The 18,000-nt window shown below is 39.4% G+C and overlaps 1 protein-coding gene across 17 annotated transcripts in view; it reads left to right on the top strand.

The window, feature by feature from the left end:
* The window catches only part of BOLL (boule homolog, RNA binding protein), a 34,577-nt gene that overhangs the window by 9,108 nt on the left and 7,469 nt on the right, over positions 1 to 18,000 (top strand). For 12 of the 17 annotated variants that reach the window (XR_014558207.1, XR_014558211.1, XM_083713890.1 and 9 more), the window contains exons 2-10: positions 2,580 to 2,723; positions 3,343 to 3,434; positions 5,069 to 5,123; positions 7,165 to 7,240; positions 8,524 to 8,651; positions 9,535 to 9,606; positions 10,684 to 10,731; positions 11,981 to 12,109; positions 16,630 to 16,725. Coding sequence is in view for 10 of the 17 variants with exons in the window: in XM_083713883.1 (XP_083570009.1) it covers positions 2,580 to 2,723; positions 3,343 to 3,434; positions 5,069 to 5,123; positions 7,165 to 7,240; positions 8,524 to 8,651; positions 9,535 to 9,606; positions 10,684 to 10,731; positions 11,981 to 12,109; positions 16,630 to 16,725 (840 nt within the window). In the remaining 7 variants the exon portion in view is untranslated. Of the gene's footprint in view, positions 1 to 2,579; positions 2,724 to 3,342; positions 3,435 to 5,068; positions 5,124 to 7,164; positions 7,241 to 8,523; positions 8,652 to 9,534; positions 9,607 to 10,683; positions 10,732 to 11,980; positions 12,110 to 15,775; positions 16,726 to 18,000 lie in introns of all 17 variants that reach the window. The other 5 variants (XR_014558208.1, XR_014558209.1, XR_014558210.1 and 2 more) reach the window with 1 other exon arrangement.

Raw genomic sequence — 18,000 nt, 5'->3', positions numbered from 1 at the left:
AAGAAGGTGTGGTTTTTTTAGTTAATTTTTGATATTTTTCAACATAGGATACAGTAAAAACTGAATCAGTCTAAAGAAAGAAGTAACAAACCAAGAAAAAAGAGAGAAAGAGAAAGCTTTCCCCTGTTTCTTCAGCCTCAAACCCTGAGAGAGCCTCTCTGGCTTACCTCACATGTGGGACCCTTCATCTTCTGTCCATCACCTTCCTATGTGTATCTTCATTTATCTCACATATAAATATTCAAAGAACAAAACATACATGTAAATAGGGTTAACAGAGAGCTAGAGTTAAAAGTCATAAAGTAAAGGTAAAGGGACCCCTGACCATCAGGTCCAGTCTTGAATGACTCTGGAGTTGCGGCGCTCATCTTGCTTTATTGGCCAAGGGAGCTGGCGTACAGCTTCCGGGTCATGTGGCCAGCATGACTAAGCTGCTTCTGACGAACCAGAGCAGCACACGGAAATGCTGTTTACTTTGCCGCTGGAGTGGTACCTATTTATCTACTTGCACTTTGAGGTGCTTTCGAACTGCTAGGTTGGCAGGAGCAGGGATTGAGCAACGGGAGCTCACCCCATCGCGGGGATTTGAACCGCCGACTTTCTGATTGGCAAGTCCTAGGCTCTGTGGTTTAACCCACAGCGCCACCCGCGTCCCAAAAAGTCATAAACAAAGCAAGATATGAAGAAAAAAATAAAATAAAAAGAGAGTCTTCCAATTCTCTGTCTACCAATTATGTATATGACAATTATTCAAAATATTTAAAGTACCTATGCAGTTCAGAGCAAATTCTAGCTGTATTAATAACCAGCTTTTTCTCATTCTGCTAGAGATGGTATTTCTCACCCTCCCAGGCACCTTGAATTCACATTTTTTCACTCATGAAGTCCGATATAGCACTTCAGTTATTACCTTCTTGTGTCCAAAATAATCTCAGTAAATTTTAATCACCATGATTTTGCAGTCAGCAGCATTTCATTTGAACTGGGTCATGGATCTGTAACCAAAAGTTCTCTTCCTTTGAAAGAAGGTACTTCTCCCATCAAAAAGTTTGCAGAGGGTAGAAAAATGGGATTCTGCTGCGCCAAATCACCAATTTTAAATTGTCCAGCAAGCCACACATAAAGAATGGGAATGTCTACTTGCTTGTTCTGCTAATTTAAATTTTGGAAGAAGCTCTTTTAAAAGATCGCATAGTTTGCAAACCTACACACGTTTAGCTCTAAGTCCCACTAAATTCAATCGGACTGAGTGGACATATACAGGATTGCACTGTTAATCAGGTGTGATGTCTCTTTTGCACACATGTATATTCCCAGCCTCTTTCATACATGTCCCATCTCATCATGCAAGTTGTAAGACTGTAGTCCTGTAGTCACACTTACCTGGGAGTAAATCTTTGAGAGTAACACAGTGGGTTTTCCCAAATAAATATGCATTGGACTTCCCTGTAAATGGCATAGAGAAAGAGGTACGTTGTCTCCTTTTCATAACTACGAAAGGATCAATCTGCCAAGCTGAAATTCATCTCAGTTTCTTATTTTTCTGATAAAGTACCAAGTTCAGTTCTCCACCTTAAGCTGTTGGAGTCAAGGGTCCTGGGGCAAGGAAGGAGTAATTAGGATGTAAATGTAGGAAGTGCTTTCTCTTGGTTCATAGTTCTCCTTGGCTCTTAGCTTCAAAGGTTAGAACCTTGCAAAACTTGTAGAGTTGTTATGCATCATGCGACATGACCCTCCCCCCGATACCATAAACAGTTAAGGAGTATGTATATCTCAATTTTCCCATCTTGTTTTCCTCCCCCTTAGTTTTTCTTCAACTGACACCCTAAATAGTCTATCTCATGGAGGTCAGTGAGCATGGTCCTTATTGGGTCATTTAAGGGGTTTCCCCCCCTTCTCCTCACCCTTTTAATTTACAAGCAAATTGTTCTGTGCCCCACATAAGCTGTGAGTACCCTGGTTTCACTATTCCAGTGAGAGGCCTGAGACCAAGTTTGCTATTGGCTATAGCATGATTCTGATAAGCAAAAACTTGGTCTTTTTCATTTTTTACTTGATTTATATTGTATGAACCTTTTGAATTTTTAAATAAACCGTATTACTTTGTATGTGCATATAGGGTGGGATATAAACACATTAGTAAAATTCAGCTTGTTCTTATTTCTTGATAATTAAAATGAGAAAACATATCATAATTAAAAATCATAAGAACATTAAATATTATCTACCATTTTCTTGTTGCTTTCAGAATGAATATATTATGATTTCTAAATGTAACTAGGTGCAACAGGTGAAGAAAAGGTAGTGTGTACTAGGTTGAAACCATGTATATGAAAGCAAATTCTATTAAAATCAATGGAATATACTTTGAAGCAAATATTCAGTGAACTAACTAGCTATATGTATGTAGAATTCAGCTGGCAATCTTAGATTTGGTGTATGTGGCATCCTGAATGAAGATACTACCGAAGGTAGCTTAGTACATCTAAAATTAAATAATAGCTGTGATTTGTCATTTTAGCATTTCAATTTTTTTGTGTTGAAAATATATCTTAACAAGACTATATTCTCTTAAACAGCAAACTACAAATCAGATGCAAACTGATTCTCTGTCTCCGTCTCCTAACACTGTGTCGCCAGTGCCTTTAAATAACCCCACAAGTGCCCCAAGATTTGGAACAGTCATTCCTAATCGCATCTTTGTTGGAGGAATCGATTTTAAGGTATTTTTTTCTGATCTTGGTTCCTTAGCAATACATTCATTTTTTCCACTTCTGTCTTAATAGGTTGCTTATATCATTTGTTGTATAGTTTTATGTGTATAAATGTAGAAATTAGGCTCTAATTTTATGTATTTGTTGGACAGGTATAGTGCTACTGCACAATAATTTCAAGATACAAACACCAACCAATGAGAAAATACTGGATTTGTTCACTTTGCTTGTCCTTCTCATCTCTAGTAAACTGTTACTTAATAGAAGAGAAAAGGAGAAAGAGTTGTAATTTTGGACCTGGTAGAGCCTAGAAAGTATCTAGCCCAAATCCTCTTCTAACACTGGCTCTAAGGGGGCAGGAACTTCTACTTAACCTCTACTTGAAAGGTTGCCTTTAAGGCCAGTAGACTAAAAAATAGCATTCAAATTATGATTTTTGAAAATTGAATTTAAAAAGACAACAGATGCGATTCAGTTAGTGGAATTGTTGATACAGAATGGTGTGATCAATATTAATGTGATTTAAAAAATAAAACATCCCATAAAGGAAATCAAAGTTAAATGATGATTTTAAGTACATTTATAGTAATGATTTGATGATGTAATCATTTTCTTTTTCTTTTACTAGACTAATGAGAATGACCTAAGGAAGTTTTTTTCCCAGTATGGCTGCGTCAAAGAAGTAAAAATAGTAAATGACAGAGCTGGAGTATCAAAGGGGTTAGTGCAATAAACCATTTGTTCATCAAGTAGAAATAATACTAGTTCATGCAATACATGCAGGGGAAAAATCCTTATTACATAAATATCAAGACATGAGCACCTTAAAACTACAACCCCATACACACTTAACTTGGATTAAGTCTCATTAAACTTAGTAGGGCTTGCTTTTGGGTAGATGACTTGTATAGGATTGTACTCATAGTTAAAAATCAACATTTTTTCCCTACAGTGGAGGAGGATATCCTCGTCTGAGTTGCTCCTCCTGCTCACTCCAGAAGGCAGAACTATGCAGTCATAGTCATTCATGGTACATTCAGGTCCTGGAAGGAAAGTACCAGCTCTTTTACAAAAAGTTAAAAGTTTACAAAGAGTTACAAAAAGTTTCCTATTTAGAGGTAATTAGTATATATCAGTTTACACTATGATTTTCCAAACCATAGGAACAAAAGGCAAGATGGCATTTCATGTTTTCACAGACTAGGGTACTGTGGTTGACTATCTCACAACCACAGGCTTCTCCCCTTGTGGAAGTTCTAAGGGAGACTCTGCCCACTGCCCCACATGCTCTGCTTGAATTCTCTGCTCTAGCCTCCCTCTTTTTCAAAAGCCCACACTCCCCATCCCCCATTGGACTGCACAGGTATGGTGATGGGTAAGAGGCTTCATGCACTCGAAAGTAATTCTGCTGTCAGATCTTGGTTGGGAGTGATGCCAATTGAGGCTTGCAGGTAATTGAAGGTGGGTGGGAGTTTGCTTCCCCACCCTAAAGGTGAGCTAGCCAAATACGGGCCAGCAGGCCCCACCTCCCAGGGTGGAAAATCCAACAGGTTGGTGCAAGACTTCTTATTTTCACCACCACCACATTCACGTTCCCCTTCAGCTTTTGCTACTTTCCTGAGGTCCTGGTCCTCATTGCTCTGAACTGATGTCTGACAGACCAAAATGCCATAGGCATTGCATTTCCATCTCACACAGAGTGCCGAAGGAAAGCTGCTCCTCCCTCCACTTCCACTCAGCCCGACCTGCCATGGGATATGCTGCTACTGCTGTCAGTCAAGTCTTCCCAGTTCACAATGTGACAACAATCTAGTGAAAATAAAGTACAGAGAGTATACATACAGGCAAGCATGTAGAAAGACTTCTGGTTCATTATGTTAACTATACATATAAACATTTCTGTCAGTTATCTTTTTATGTGTGTCATCTTGCTTTAATCCATTCATTCACAAACTTGAATATGTAACAAATGCTGAAATTAACCCATAATAAGGTGTTGTGCATTGATAGAACAGATTAAAATAGGAAACTTTAATGACTAGTTTTAAGTAGAATAGTTTAAACTAAGTTTAAACCACGGTAAAAAGCCACCATCCTGGTAAAGGCCATGAGAACAACTCTTAATTTGTTTTGGGGAAGCCAGCCAAAAGATTGTGTTTAATGGATTTTTAAATCTAGCTTTGTTTGATATGGTACATATACTGATCCATAGTGCTCAAGTCAGTCAATGGTTCTTCCTCATTTTATGTGATATTAGAGGAGGCATTCATTTTATACATGTCAAGCAGCAGCTCTTGTTTGGGAAGGTTGCAAATATAGTATATGCTGAGAAAAACGTATGCTGTTTTACTTAGGTATGGTTTCATCACATTTGAAACTCAGGAAGACGCTCAGAAAATACTACAAGAGGTAAACATGATTTCATTAAAAATTATATATTTGTGCACAGACAGGAACTGATAATGCAGTGGTGCCTCGCAAGATGAAATTAATTCATTCCGCAAGTCTTTTCGTCTTGCGAGTTTTTCGTCTTTCCCATAGGAATGCATTGAAAATCAATCAATGCGTTCCTATGGAAACCGCCTTCAGACCAGGTCCGGGGACAGCCTGTCCCCCGACCTCTTCTGAAGGCCGGCGGGGGGGCGAAAGTCTTTGCTTCCCCCCGCCTGCCTTCCCGGGACAGCGGAGACTTCTCCGCTGTCCCGGGGCGATCTTAAAATGCTGGCGGGCGGCAGTGAAGCCTGCGCTGCCGCCCACCAGCATTTTAAAATCGCCCCAGGACAGCGGAGGAATTCTCCGCTGTCCCGCGGCGATTTAAAAGCCCCCGGGAAGGCAGGCAGGGGGGAGCAAAGACTTTTGCCCCCCGCCGGCCTTCAGAAGAGGTCCAGGACCTCTTCTGAAGGCGGGCAGGGGGCAAAAGTCTTTGCTCCCCCCCGCCTGCCTTCAAAAGCCATCCGGGATAGCGGGAAGCGCTTCCCTGCTATCCCGGACTGCTTTTAAAATGCTGGCGGTGGGGAGCAAAGCCTTTCGGCCCCCGCCGGCCTTCCTGGACCTCTTCTGAAGGCCGGAGGGGGGGGGGAAGTCTTTGCTCCCCACCGCTAGCATTTAAAAGAGGTCCCCGGAGATTTCCCTATGGGCTTTCTTCTTGCGAAGCAAGCCCATAGGGAAATTCGTTTTGCGAAGCGCCTCCAAAACGGAAAACCCTTTCGTCTAGCGGGTTTTTCGTCTTGCGAGGCATTCGTCTTGCGGGGGCACCACTGTACTAAGTAACATTTGTTTATAGTATGGTAGTGGGGAGTGCCTGGTGCTGCTCACAAACCAAAAAATATTGTGATTTTTAAATGGATAATGTGGTTTGTGAGTTTGGACCTGCCACACCAAAAATCAAGTGAAGTTAATACAAAGTCTTGTTTTGGTCCACTGCCTTGATTCCAAATGGTGCCTGGCATTCCAACGACAACAATCTCTTCCACCCCCACCTCAAAAAGCTTCATGCCAAGTTTGGGAACAATATTTTGAGAGGTGTCCAAACGTATAGAGTACAAACAGATGCACAGAAAAATGAACTACTTTGCAAAATAATGTGGTATATTAGACATGGGGACCTGCAAAAACGGTGTGTACTCTATTGGTTCATTTGTTTAGTTTATAATTTCACTCTTAACCCAATATTCGTAACACAAGAGTAAAAGCATTGAATACAAAATATAAAACAGATAAACATTACCAAAGTATAAATAAACAACAACTGTCAAAATTACTGGCATATTAACTCAACCACTATCTGAAGGCTTGGGCAAGGAGGTACATCTTCAGCCGCTGTGGAAAGGTAAAACGGTTTCAATGCCAGATTTATTTCAGAAAGGAGGTGATTCCAAAGATAAGGTCCTAGTACTGAGAAGGTCCCATTTTGTGGTACCTCAGGGAGGCTTGCCTGGCTGCCTTCATTACATATCTTTAGGTGCTAGGCCAAAACATTCTTCTTCTCCCAGGCCTTTGGCTAATTTAGCAATGCATGGGAAGTATTGTTTTTTGTTTGTGGCTATGGTTAGTTATAGTTATAAATGTTATAAAATTTATAATAGTTATCAAAGTTTTATGGATCAAAATATTATGCATTTATATCCTCTTGAGATGGTTTTATTTATTTTTTAATCCACTCTGTTTGATTCAATCCTTATGATCACTGTAGTTAGGTATAAAGCACAGTTGAATACATTATTTAAACAAATACTTCTCCAGTTCAAAAGAGTCTTACTCACCATTTGGCACAAAACAAAGGACTGAGTTCACAAGACATTTCCATTAAGATTTGAGGTGAACTGAAGGTATCTGTAAAACGTGCTGTTGAGATGTTAGTGGGATTTTTGAGACATTCATTATTTGAATACATTTGAAAAATAAACTATTAACGTAAATAATTGTATGTATTTTCTTTGCTTTGGCTTAGGCTGAAAAACTAAATTATAAGGATAAAAAACTGAATATTGGTCCAGCAATAAGAAAACAACAAGTAGGGATTCCTCGTATGTATTTGCTTGCTTGCTTGCTTCCTACCCCCTACCCCCATCTTTCACGGGTGTTTTGGAAAAATCTTGGGCTATGCCAGTGCTATGAAGAATTATTTAGGCTACAATCCTATACACACACACTTGGGAGTAAATTTCTTTGAACTCAGTAGTATTTACTTTTGAGTAGACATGCATAGGATTGTACTGTTACTGTTCTATTTGCCTACTAGTGAGTGTTAATATTCTCTTAGCAAGATTATCTATAGTCCAACTCAGGCTCATGATAGTGGAAGGCTTCTGGCCAAGGTGAGGCACATGCCTTCTGATGGTGATACAGAGTTGCTTCTTTTCATCACATTAGTCCAGGCATATGCAAACTGGCCCTCCATGATCCCTAGCTAACAGGACCAGTGGTCAGGGATGATGGGAATTGTAGTCCCAAACATTTGGAGGGTCGGAGTTTGCCTATGCCTGCATTAGTCAGTTTCACAGAATGATTCTTATTATTCTTAATATTAAATTGCAGTGAGTTGAAATTTTCTGTTAACACATTTTGCGATTTAGAGGGAAATTCTGATGTTGTAATTTGAGGGGATTAGGATGGGGTGGAAATGTTTATCTGCTCTGTGTTGATGGGGGACATGTCTGACCCAGAGCCCACAGTCACATTTGTGGAAAGTTCTGTAAGCGTAGAGCCGTAGGACCAGAAATGGGACATATTGGAGATGCCCTTTGGTTTGCTTGATCCAACACCATTAATTCCTCTGAGAGGCCCTAGGATTGGATCTCTCAACTACAACAGCCTGGAGCTGGCACAGTTAATCCCTCCAACCAATTATTATAGTTAAGTGAATTGGTTTCTTACCCCAAAAACTAATAAGTGAAAATTAAACAAAAGAACTGCCAAAAGAAGAAGACCCAAGCATATTTACAAAGCATCATATATATTTACAAGCATCATAGCTTGGATCCTAACAGTGTGTGTGTGTGCTGTGTTCTGCTCACAGAATAGAGTTTTTCTGCCTCTCTTCCCATTGCCGTTCTCTGCATCCTTCAAAAAGCCACTTGTTGAGAGTCAGCCCCCCACCCCTCATCGCGTTAGTGTGCTATGGAGAGCTGTAACTGCAACCTAAGAAATTTGCATAGGTTTAAGAGCTCTCGGTGTGCAAGTAGAAGTGCTTTCTGCTCTCTTGGGTTCAAGTGGTCTGTTGGATCCAAGCCCATATGTATTAGAATTTTTTTTAAGGATAGAATGCAAAGTACCTGTGAGTTTTCAATTTTGTTACTGCTTATTTTAGGATCCAGTATAATGCCAGCAGCTGGAACAATGTACTTGACTACTTCAACTGGATATCCATACACATATCATAATGGTGTAGCTTATTTTCATACTCCAGAAGTTGCTTCTGTTCCACAGCCATGGCCTGTACGTAATTTCTTTTGTTCTGAGACAATGCTGATGTGCCAGTAGCTGTTTGGGTCTGTTATTGTTAAATTTTGGAAATTAAAGCTAATTGTCTTCTCTGAATAGCTATCAGCACAAATTTATATAGTATACATTGTTGCCTTTCTAACTGCGACTTTGTTTCATACCTCTGTTGTAAGCAGCTTTTGTGAAAAGTGCAACTCTACTGTCCAGTAACAACTAAAAAGCATATTTATTCAAAGGGTGCAGTATATTCCCCTGAATATAAAAAAGCAACTGAGGGAGTCAGCAGGAATAACTATGAAAAAGAATTTGGATGGGCAAGCAAATGGCAAATGCATGCAACACAGAATTGTAGCCATTCTATGGGCCCTTGTAACTTTGATTAAAAATTAATAATCATAGGAATGATCCTAGCCTGATTCTCCATAGGATTTCAAAGAATCATAGAATTGTAGAGTTGGAAGGGACCACAAGGGTCATCTAGTCGACCCTCTGCAATGCAGGAATCATTTGCCCAATGTAGGGCTTGAACTTACGACCCTGAGATTACTGACAGTTTTGTGTGTGCAGTATCCCACTCCAAATTCACTTTGCGGTGGGTTTGCGGCGTTCGGGAGCCAAGCCGTTCCAGTACCAAGGTGCACTGTACTATGGTTAACTATGAAAAGTGTATTGAAGGGGAATATGTTTTGGAGGATAAAGGAGGATAGATAGCAAAAGCCCGAATGGCACTTCTGATCTGTGACTTAATGTAAATGATTTGTTTGTTTGCTTATAATTTAGTGTTTTAATGTATTGCTTAAAATGTATTTCTTAGTAGCATATTAATAATTCTTTGGACAACTCAGTAAGATTCTAATTGCTGTTCTCTTTTTTAAAGTCACGTTCTATTTCTAGTTCTCCTGTGATGGTAGCTCAGCCTGTTTATCAACAACCTACATATCATTATCAGGTAAATAAATGATGCTTTTGGCTACTTTATGGCAGCATAGGAGAGGAAATTGTGCTTCATAGTTTAATTGACTTCATAGTTGTTTGTTTGTTTGTTTGTTTGTATGTATGTATGTATGTTTGTTTTACCATTCTATCCTAAAAAAAAAATCTAAGTGGTTTACAGTAATATTTATATTTAACAAAAAAATATTTTCAGAAACCATAAACTAACCATTATGGAAAGATGTATTCTTAATTGAAGCAGGCTCAGTAGTACAGTGGTACCTCAGTTTAAGAACAGCCCTGTTTACGAACTATTTGGTTTACGAACTCCGCAAAACCGGAAGTAGTGTCCCAGTTTGCGAACTTTACCTCAGTCTAAGAAAGGAAGCTGAACAGTGGAAGAGCACCGGCGGCGGGAGGCCTCATTAGGGAAAGCGCACCTTGGTTTAAGTACAGTTTCGGTTTAAGAATGGACTTCCGGAACGGGTTAAATTCGTAAACCGAGGTACCGCTATAGATGGACAGCCAGTGTATATATTTTAACAATGGTGTCAAATGGAATCTTTGAATGTTGAATTGAAAGGGACATGTTCTTGGCCATGTGCCCCCATCAGCAGTCTGCTCCCTGCCCCCATTCTGCATCAGCTGGAGCTTCTGAACCAGGCACAAGGGCACATTGCAGTAATTCAACCTTTAGGTTACCAACTCAAGAACTACTGTGGTTAGATTATCCCTCTCCAGGAGCAGTCCTAGCTGATGAACCAAAGCTGGTAAAAGCCACAGAGGACACTTGGGCCTCTGGTGACATAAATGTATCCAGAAGTACCCACAAGCTAGGCACTTTCTGCTTCAGAGTACAAGCTCAGCCAGAACAGGTAACCTGCCCATGTCCTGAACATAGGAACCAAAGATGATTCAACTATTATATGTTATTAAAGAAAGAAAGATTGACAATATGTCCACCTTAGCGTTTATTGTATTTAACTCTGCTTTATTGCAGTTAATGTCTTCAGCATATATTTTATTTTACAAACAGTAAATGAGGAATTTGGGGTCTATTTTTTTAGTATACTGTTGTTTTCAATTACCACAGGCTCCTGCACAGTGTCTTCCAGGACAATGGCAGTGGAGTATTCCACAGGTAAGTTATATTCAGTCTCCATAATCTGTTTGTTTGTTTATTTATAACATTTATATTGCACCCTTCCTCTAGTTTAAGGCAGTATAAACAGTCCCCTTTCCTCCACTACTATCCTTAGAACAATTATGTAAGATTAGATTAGGGCTGTCAGATAGTAACTGGCCAGAGGTGAGTAGCCTTTGTGGCTGGGATTTGTGATATGGATTTAAACCTATTATACCATACTACTCTCTGTTGGTTTGAGGTATACACTTCATGATGCCATGTGATACACTGATTGCTCCTGGCGGACATGCAGGTCCAGATTTAATGGAATGAAATGGACTTTTAATTCAGCAGGAGGATACTGCTGGTGGATGGGAGGGGGAGGAGTAATTTTTTGCTGTTTTCATGGGGTTGCAGCCCCTTACCATTCCTGAGAGTGGGGCTCCCTCAGCCCTCTGGAGTAAAAACAAAAAAAATTCCTTCCGGTAGCACCTTAAAGACCAACTAAGTCAGTTCTTGGTATGAGCTTTCGTGTGCATGCACACTTCTTCAGATACACAGAATATGTATCTGTGTATCTGAAGAAGTGTGCATGCACACGAAAGCTCATACCAAGAACTGACTTAGTTGGTCTTTAAGGTGCTACTGGAAGCAATTTTTTTTGTTTTGACTATGGCAGACCAACACGGCTACCTATCTGTAACTGCCCCTCTGGAGTAGTTATTCAGAGAGTGAAAGTGAAGAGGCAAAAGTCTGCCTATAGGAGCATCCTCTGAGTGGAATGCTGCTCAGGGAATATTCCTGTTGGCAGAAGCAAAGTGTGGGTACAAGCCAGTAAATTCACATCCTAGAAATTTCAAAATTATACAGTTTCAAAATACTGCCTTCAGTAGATTCATTACATTACCTCAGGTATTAGCTGGGACTGTTTTTGGCGCATAGTCCTAATTACTTGCTTGTAGAATTTTGGGAGGAGGGAATGTGATGGAGAAGGAAGAGACAAACTCTTTGAGTAAGCTAGAATTCAATTCAAACTGGAAACAAGTTATTTTTCAAATGCATGCACACTTTTTAGAACACATGGGTTTGTAAGTGTCAATGCTAAGAGTATGTCCAGGGGGAGAGCATTCCACTTAAATAATAGTTATCATATTTGCATTGAAATCATATATTACATTTTTTCTTCTTCTTTAGCTTTTCTTTAGCTTGAATTCTTCTAACAATTGAATTTGTCATATGCAAAACAATGTTTTCTCTTTTTTAGTCTCCTGCCTCTCCCACCTCATTCTTTTATCTACATCCTTCTGAAATTACTTACCAGCCCCTGGAGATTGCGCAGGATGGTGGATGTGTCGCTCCTCCTCTTTCCCTAATGGAAGCTGCAGTTCCAGAGGTACTTATACTCAGAAAAAGTATTTGTAGGCTGCATCTGCTCTACCTATTTAATTATTTGTAGATAATTTGATAAGATTGCATAGAGAATGTATGAAGAAAGAATTTGCTATAATCAAACATTTTAGAAATCTGTGGGGTATCTTTCAATGAGGCCTGTGTGCTAGGGGGGCATTCATAGACTGAGTATTCTCCATTCACATATGAGAGAAAGTAATTAGCAGTACTAATTAATTGAGTATACTACAGTGACACTTACCCCTTCAGTAATCTCACTGAATGTAGTAGTCCCTTTATTTTATCTTACAGAATTTTGAGGGAACAGTTTGGAAATAAAGCCCACTTCTATCAGTATAGCTCTGGTCTTTTACCGGTTCAGTATTGCATAGTCCTGATCTCATATCAGTTTTGTAGGGTGCTTCCAGACAAGTGCCTTATATCACAAAAAGGTTATGCAGTAAAAGGCACTTCTGCCTGTCCTCCACGCCAGTGGGTGGAGCTTGTCAGATTGTATCTGGGTTGGGGTTTTTCTGTCTCTCCCCTCAGTCATTCCTCTCTTGTTCTCCACTACCTTTTCCCATTCTGGGCATGTGAGCAGATATTTCTGTATCTGTGTGCATTCACCTTAAAAAATATTATCTGAGAAGTGGTGCAAGAGCAAATGTTGTGCAGCTATGAGTTGAGTTTTTGATAGGTATTTCAATAATCCCCCTTTATTCCTGCTGCCAACATCAGATAATGTTTATCTGAACACACCCCCAGTGTAACCAAATAATAGGCATGTGGTGTAATACAATTAATTAATCTTCCTTTATTTTATTTGTTACTTTATTATATGTACAACAATGCCTACTATAATACTGATTCTTTACTAATCAGCTAACCCTGCTACACATTCATCACCAACTCACACACCGTCTACCAGGCACTCCCAACACTACTCTCAACAGCAGACTGTCTCTCCAGCAACCCTTAAACTCCCTTTCAGAACTCCCACCCAATCACCACCCATTCTCTCCCACTCTTGATAACATTTAATTCCTCTAATTTACCGTACTTGACATTCACCTTGGGTACTCTATACATACATGTGCTTACAATATTATGTACGAAAGCACCAGTCTCACAAGGTCTACATGAAATTGCTGTATTAATCTTTTTAAAAAAGTCTGATGCATATATTGCAATGTACTCCAGCATAATGCTTCACATGTACAGTGGTGCCCCGCAAGAAAAATGCCTCGCAAGACGGAAAACCCTCTAGACGAAGAGACTCGTGGAACGGATTCTTTTCGTCTTGCGAGGCACCACTGTACTATGTGGAAATCTTGAAATAAGAGTTCCTCTGAAGTGGGTTAGTGGAAGTAGACACATTTAGATTGGTTGGATCTAGACACAGCCAAGAAGCACTTCAATTAAATGCATTGCAAACTTTGTGCAGTCATACATTGGAAGTCAAATGGAATCCATTCCGGAAGTTCGACTTCCAAAACATTCAGAAACCAAGGTGTGGCTTCCAATTGGCTACAGGAAGCTCCTGCAGCCAATCGGAAGCCGCGGAACCTGCATGGGACATTCGGGTTCCAAAGAGTGTTCGCAAACTGGAACACTCACTTCCAGGTTTGGGAGCGAGTTCGACTCGCAAGGTGTTTGACTTCCGAGGTACGACTGTGAGAAATTGTGTTGGCAAAAACGGAACTCCACAGCACCATCTGGTGTCACAGTGTTATAATGCATATAAAACGCTTTTTCTAGCTGAGTCCATTGTTTTGGCTGCTAGAAACAAAATGGTTAACTTATGCTCATGTGAGGAGCCAGTAGAAATAGGGGTGCACTGATAGAGCCATCCACTGAAACATCATCCCACACATGACAAACTGCCCGCCCTAAAAATCCAGATGAGCAGTAACCATGGATGGATAATAGGTTATTTTTACTTCTGAGTTTTTGTGTTGAAATCTAGTTTAGATGTAAAAAGTATTCGTTGGCATTTTGATGGCAATGACATCATGTGGATGCTGTAAAAATATGTCATCCACAATCCGTCTGGAAGCAATCTTAGTTCTGCTACTGTTTGACAGAACCCAGTAAACTAGCTTTTTTATTATATGCTATTAAATTCAGTTTGGGTTCTGCAAACATAGGCAGTATATTCCTGGCTGACATTAGAAATCCCATTCACCACCAATGCTCATTGAAGCATTTGAAGGATCAAAATAATAATAATAACAGTAAAATGTATTATTAATTAATTATTACTTTCACAACCCAGCTTTACATTTCATGTGGAGTTATGTGTCATCTATTATGATGGTCTCATTTATGAGGTGAAGCCCTTAGTCTTGAAACTTGGTTTTAAAAATGTCACATAGAGAGAAATGTACAAATGTCCCACTTTCAAATTTTTAAAGTAATCAGGATGTCTTGACTGCAATTTGACATCTAGCAGGACATAAAATTTAACTCATACTGAACAGCAAACCAGCACAGAATGGTCAAACCCACACATATTAGTATAGCTAAATTTATATAAGTGTATGCATATGCATGCATGCACAATGTGGAAAACCTTAATGTAGAATCAAGTGGAAGGTTTTCCTGACCATGATTTGAGAAGTCGAGAAGATCCCAGTTAACTAAGGTGTTTGGTAGTTTCATTCTCCCATTCAAATTGTTGCATGCCACTCCAATCTCTAACCGGTGTGGGATTCTAGGGTTCCAGGTGCTTACTCGGGGTTTGGTTTCCTCGGAATTAGGGATGGCGGAAACTGTGGTGTCTTTATGATATATGGTTTATTTACACATATATACAACCTGAGCCTACAATAGAGGGGCTCACAGCATCAACACTGCAGAACGTATTATTCCCCCAATAGCCACAGCCTTGGATTCAAGCAGAAATCAGACATGGCTCTCACTCAGGCTTCTGTCTGCTTCTGGCTCCCAGCTTACCCCCCTAACTCTGGTTTTTGTCCTTCTAATTACTAGCCAGGTGGGGGGGCACCCAGCCAGGTGAAAGGGGATCCACCCACTTACCCTCTGACACAGAGCAACTTCCTTTCTTGTATTAACAACCCATGCTTAGGACCATTATGGCCCTTGGCTGGCTAACTCAACAATGGGATATTCCATTAGATTCCAACCCTTTTTGGAGCCAGGAATTAGAAGGGACTTAGGCATACAGCCTAACTTCTGCCCCTAAACTCTCAACAGTATGAATAGAGATAAATAGGAACCCTGGTATCTTAGCAAGTTAAACAATTTTTTTTTAAAATAGAAAAGAGAGTATAAATATAGCTGACCCCATAATTGTTAAGGTGTACACGGGAGTATGAAGTGCTTCAGGTTTGCTAAGTTTAACAAATATTTCAAACAGCTGCTGGACACCACAGTAACCCTGCTGACTCCGGAGGGTTAAAAATAAATAACTTAATCATTCATTTCTCATCTACTTTCTGTAGAGTTAAAATGGGAGACACATAATCTGCAAAGAACCTTGAGTGCCAGTAGGCATAGAAGGGGCATAGGCAATCTTTAGTCAAGATATGTTAGCTCAATAAGTACCAGAGAGCAAGCTAAGTTGGGGGCGGGGGCCACTGTACAGTAGGGATGGAAGGATCTATCAATTTCAATTTTCATTTTCTCATTTTTCTAATCTTCATTTCAGTTCTCCACGTTTCTGCAGCAATTTGAGAAAATCCTCATGAAAATTCTTCAGCATTTAATTTCTCCTAATAAACATATTTTGTATACATGTTTGACTAATATACACATTTTGCAAGCAATTTTTCTAATATAATGCATTTTAATCTGTTGTTTTCACTAATATATAAATTTATGCACATTTTTACCTAATATATTCATTTATTATAAACATTGTTGAGAGAACTGCATCGCAAAATGTGGATAGGTGTGACTTTCTTAGGGTGGCTGGGTTTTGGTTCTTACATTGTTTCGGAAAGTGCAAATTGGATTGATTCGTTTTTAATGCAAAAGCAATCAAATTTCTTCCCAGCCCGTTGTGCAGTAGATGGGCCAAAATTCTATAGATACATTGACAACTTTATAACTTGCAAACCAAAGAATAAGATTTCCCCCTTGCATCATATATTGTATACATTTAGCACTGCCAGTTCTGCATTATTATATGCTTCCACTAATTATTTAAATATACTGTGGATCTCTTCGAGTCATTTTGAACCTTCCTGGCCCCTAATCAGGTAAAAAGGTGTCTGTAATAGCCCTAACATCTAACCTACAACAAGCAGAAGTCAGAATCAGGTCTACATCCTTTACATCTATTCTGACAAAAAAAAAACAACCTGGAAATTTGCAGATAAACAATTAGCCCAAGGTCAGTTGGGTTCTTGGATAACTAACATAACATTAAAAAGCAGTTCTGAAATGATGCCATGAAAATTGCTTTCTGTGCACATTTTTCCTGTTTATGCTATTTTTAATATATACTTGTTTTGTAAATATATTTGTAAATATGTTTTTCAATATTCATTTGTTTACCAGCCATATTCTGATCATGGAGTTCAAGCATATCACCAAGTTTATGCTCAAAGTGCCATAGCCATGTCAGCTCCTGTGATGCAGCCTGAGTCTGTTAAAGTAAGGTCTATAACCTTCTTTTTCTTTGGGGGCATGTTTTAGCTGATGGGGACACAATTCAAGTTGGATTGGGAGATGATAGCGTGAGAAAGGCATAAAATATCCTTTCCCTTGCAAAAGTATAGGCATACTTCGTTTTAATTTTTTTGTTGTAAGTCACATTGAGCTTTTGGAAAGGTGAGGTAAAATAGATTAAATAATTAACAAAAAATGAAAATCCTTTGCCACTTTATGTTGTTCTTTTTCTGACTTTACACTTGAAATTCTTTGAAACATTAGATGTTTGAGTAGATACTTCGTATATGGCATAGTCACAAAAATATTTCCAGTAGAGGGTGCTACAGTACTAAATGACATCACCAACAAAATTCAGCAGGAGCTAATCAGTAACAAGCAATGAAAAACAAAAATCATAGAAATGTTTCAGTGAATTACCAATACTTTTCTATATTTTATTTTTCAAAAAATTAATTATCTGACATTGTTGCTAATTGTGTGGATGGTGACATTAGCAGTAGCAGCCGGTGAGGTGGGATGAAAGCAGTCCTCAGCTGGGAGTGGGGGCGGGTGTCCTCATGGCCATCAACAGCTGCCTCTGCTGTAACTTTGTGGTGTCTTGCCGATAAGGGCAGAGGGTGCCTGTACTCTCCACTGCCTGCTATTGCTTTGGGTGAATATTTGGTGTGTAGTTAAGCCTGGCAGAAACAATTAAAAGACATTAGTCTACTGCAGAAGAAAGAGTTGCTCTTCCTTAGTTGTTTTAGTTAGATTTGTAAAATCATTTTGTAAAAGTTATATCACGATGTCTTATTTTTTTCACTTCCCTATTTATGTTGCAGTATATACTCTTAGCAAAGTGTAAAGGAATTTGTCCTTCAAAATCAGTCCAAATTAAGCTAATTAGCTGTACGCATACTTGCTTTGGGCTAGACTCATTATAGGCAGAAATAGAGCTAACAATTTCAATGCAGGTTTTTTTTTTTTTAACTTCCTGAAATAATGCTACACACTGCTCTGCTTACTTACGCTATTGTACTGTACAGTACAATTGCATCATGCACAGAGGTTATGTTCTGGAGGTGGCACTTAAACCCCAACCCCCCACATGACCATCTTTACCTTTAAGAAATTTACAGGGCTGTCCAAGTTCTCAGAAGAGCCTCCCAAAGCCCTGTTAGCAAGCCCGAGAACTTAAAAGCTCTTTCCATGCCAGGAAAAACCAGGGCAGAACAAGGTTTTAAGCTCTCCATTTTGCATGCAGTTAATTTGCGGTAT

This window comes from Podarcis gaigeae (assembly GCF_964106915.1).
Source record: "Podarcis gaigeae genome assembly, chromosome: 1".
Classification (NCBI taxonomy): Eukaryota; Metazoa; Chordata; class Lepidosauria; order Squamata; family Lacertidae; genus Podarcis; species Podarcis gaigeae.
Note: the sequence above shows the minus strand (reverse complement) of the source record. Positions and strands in the feature narration are given on the sequence as shown.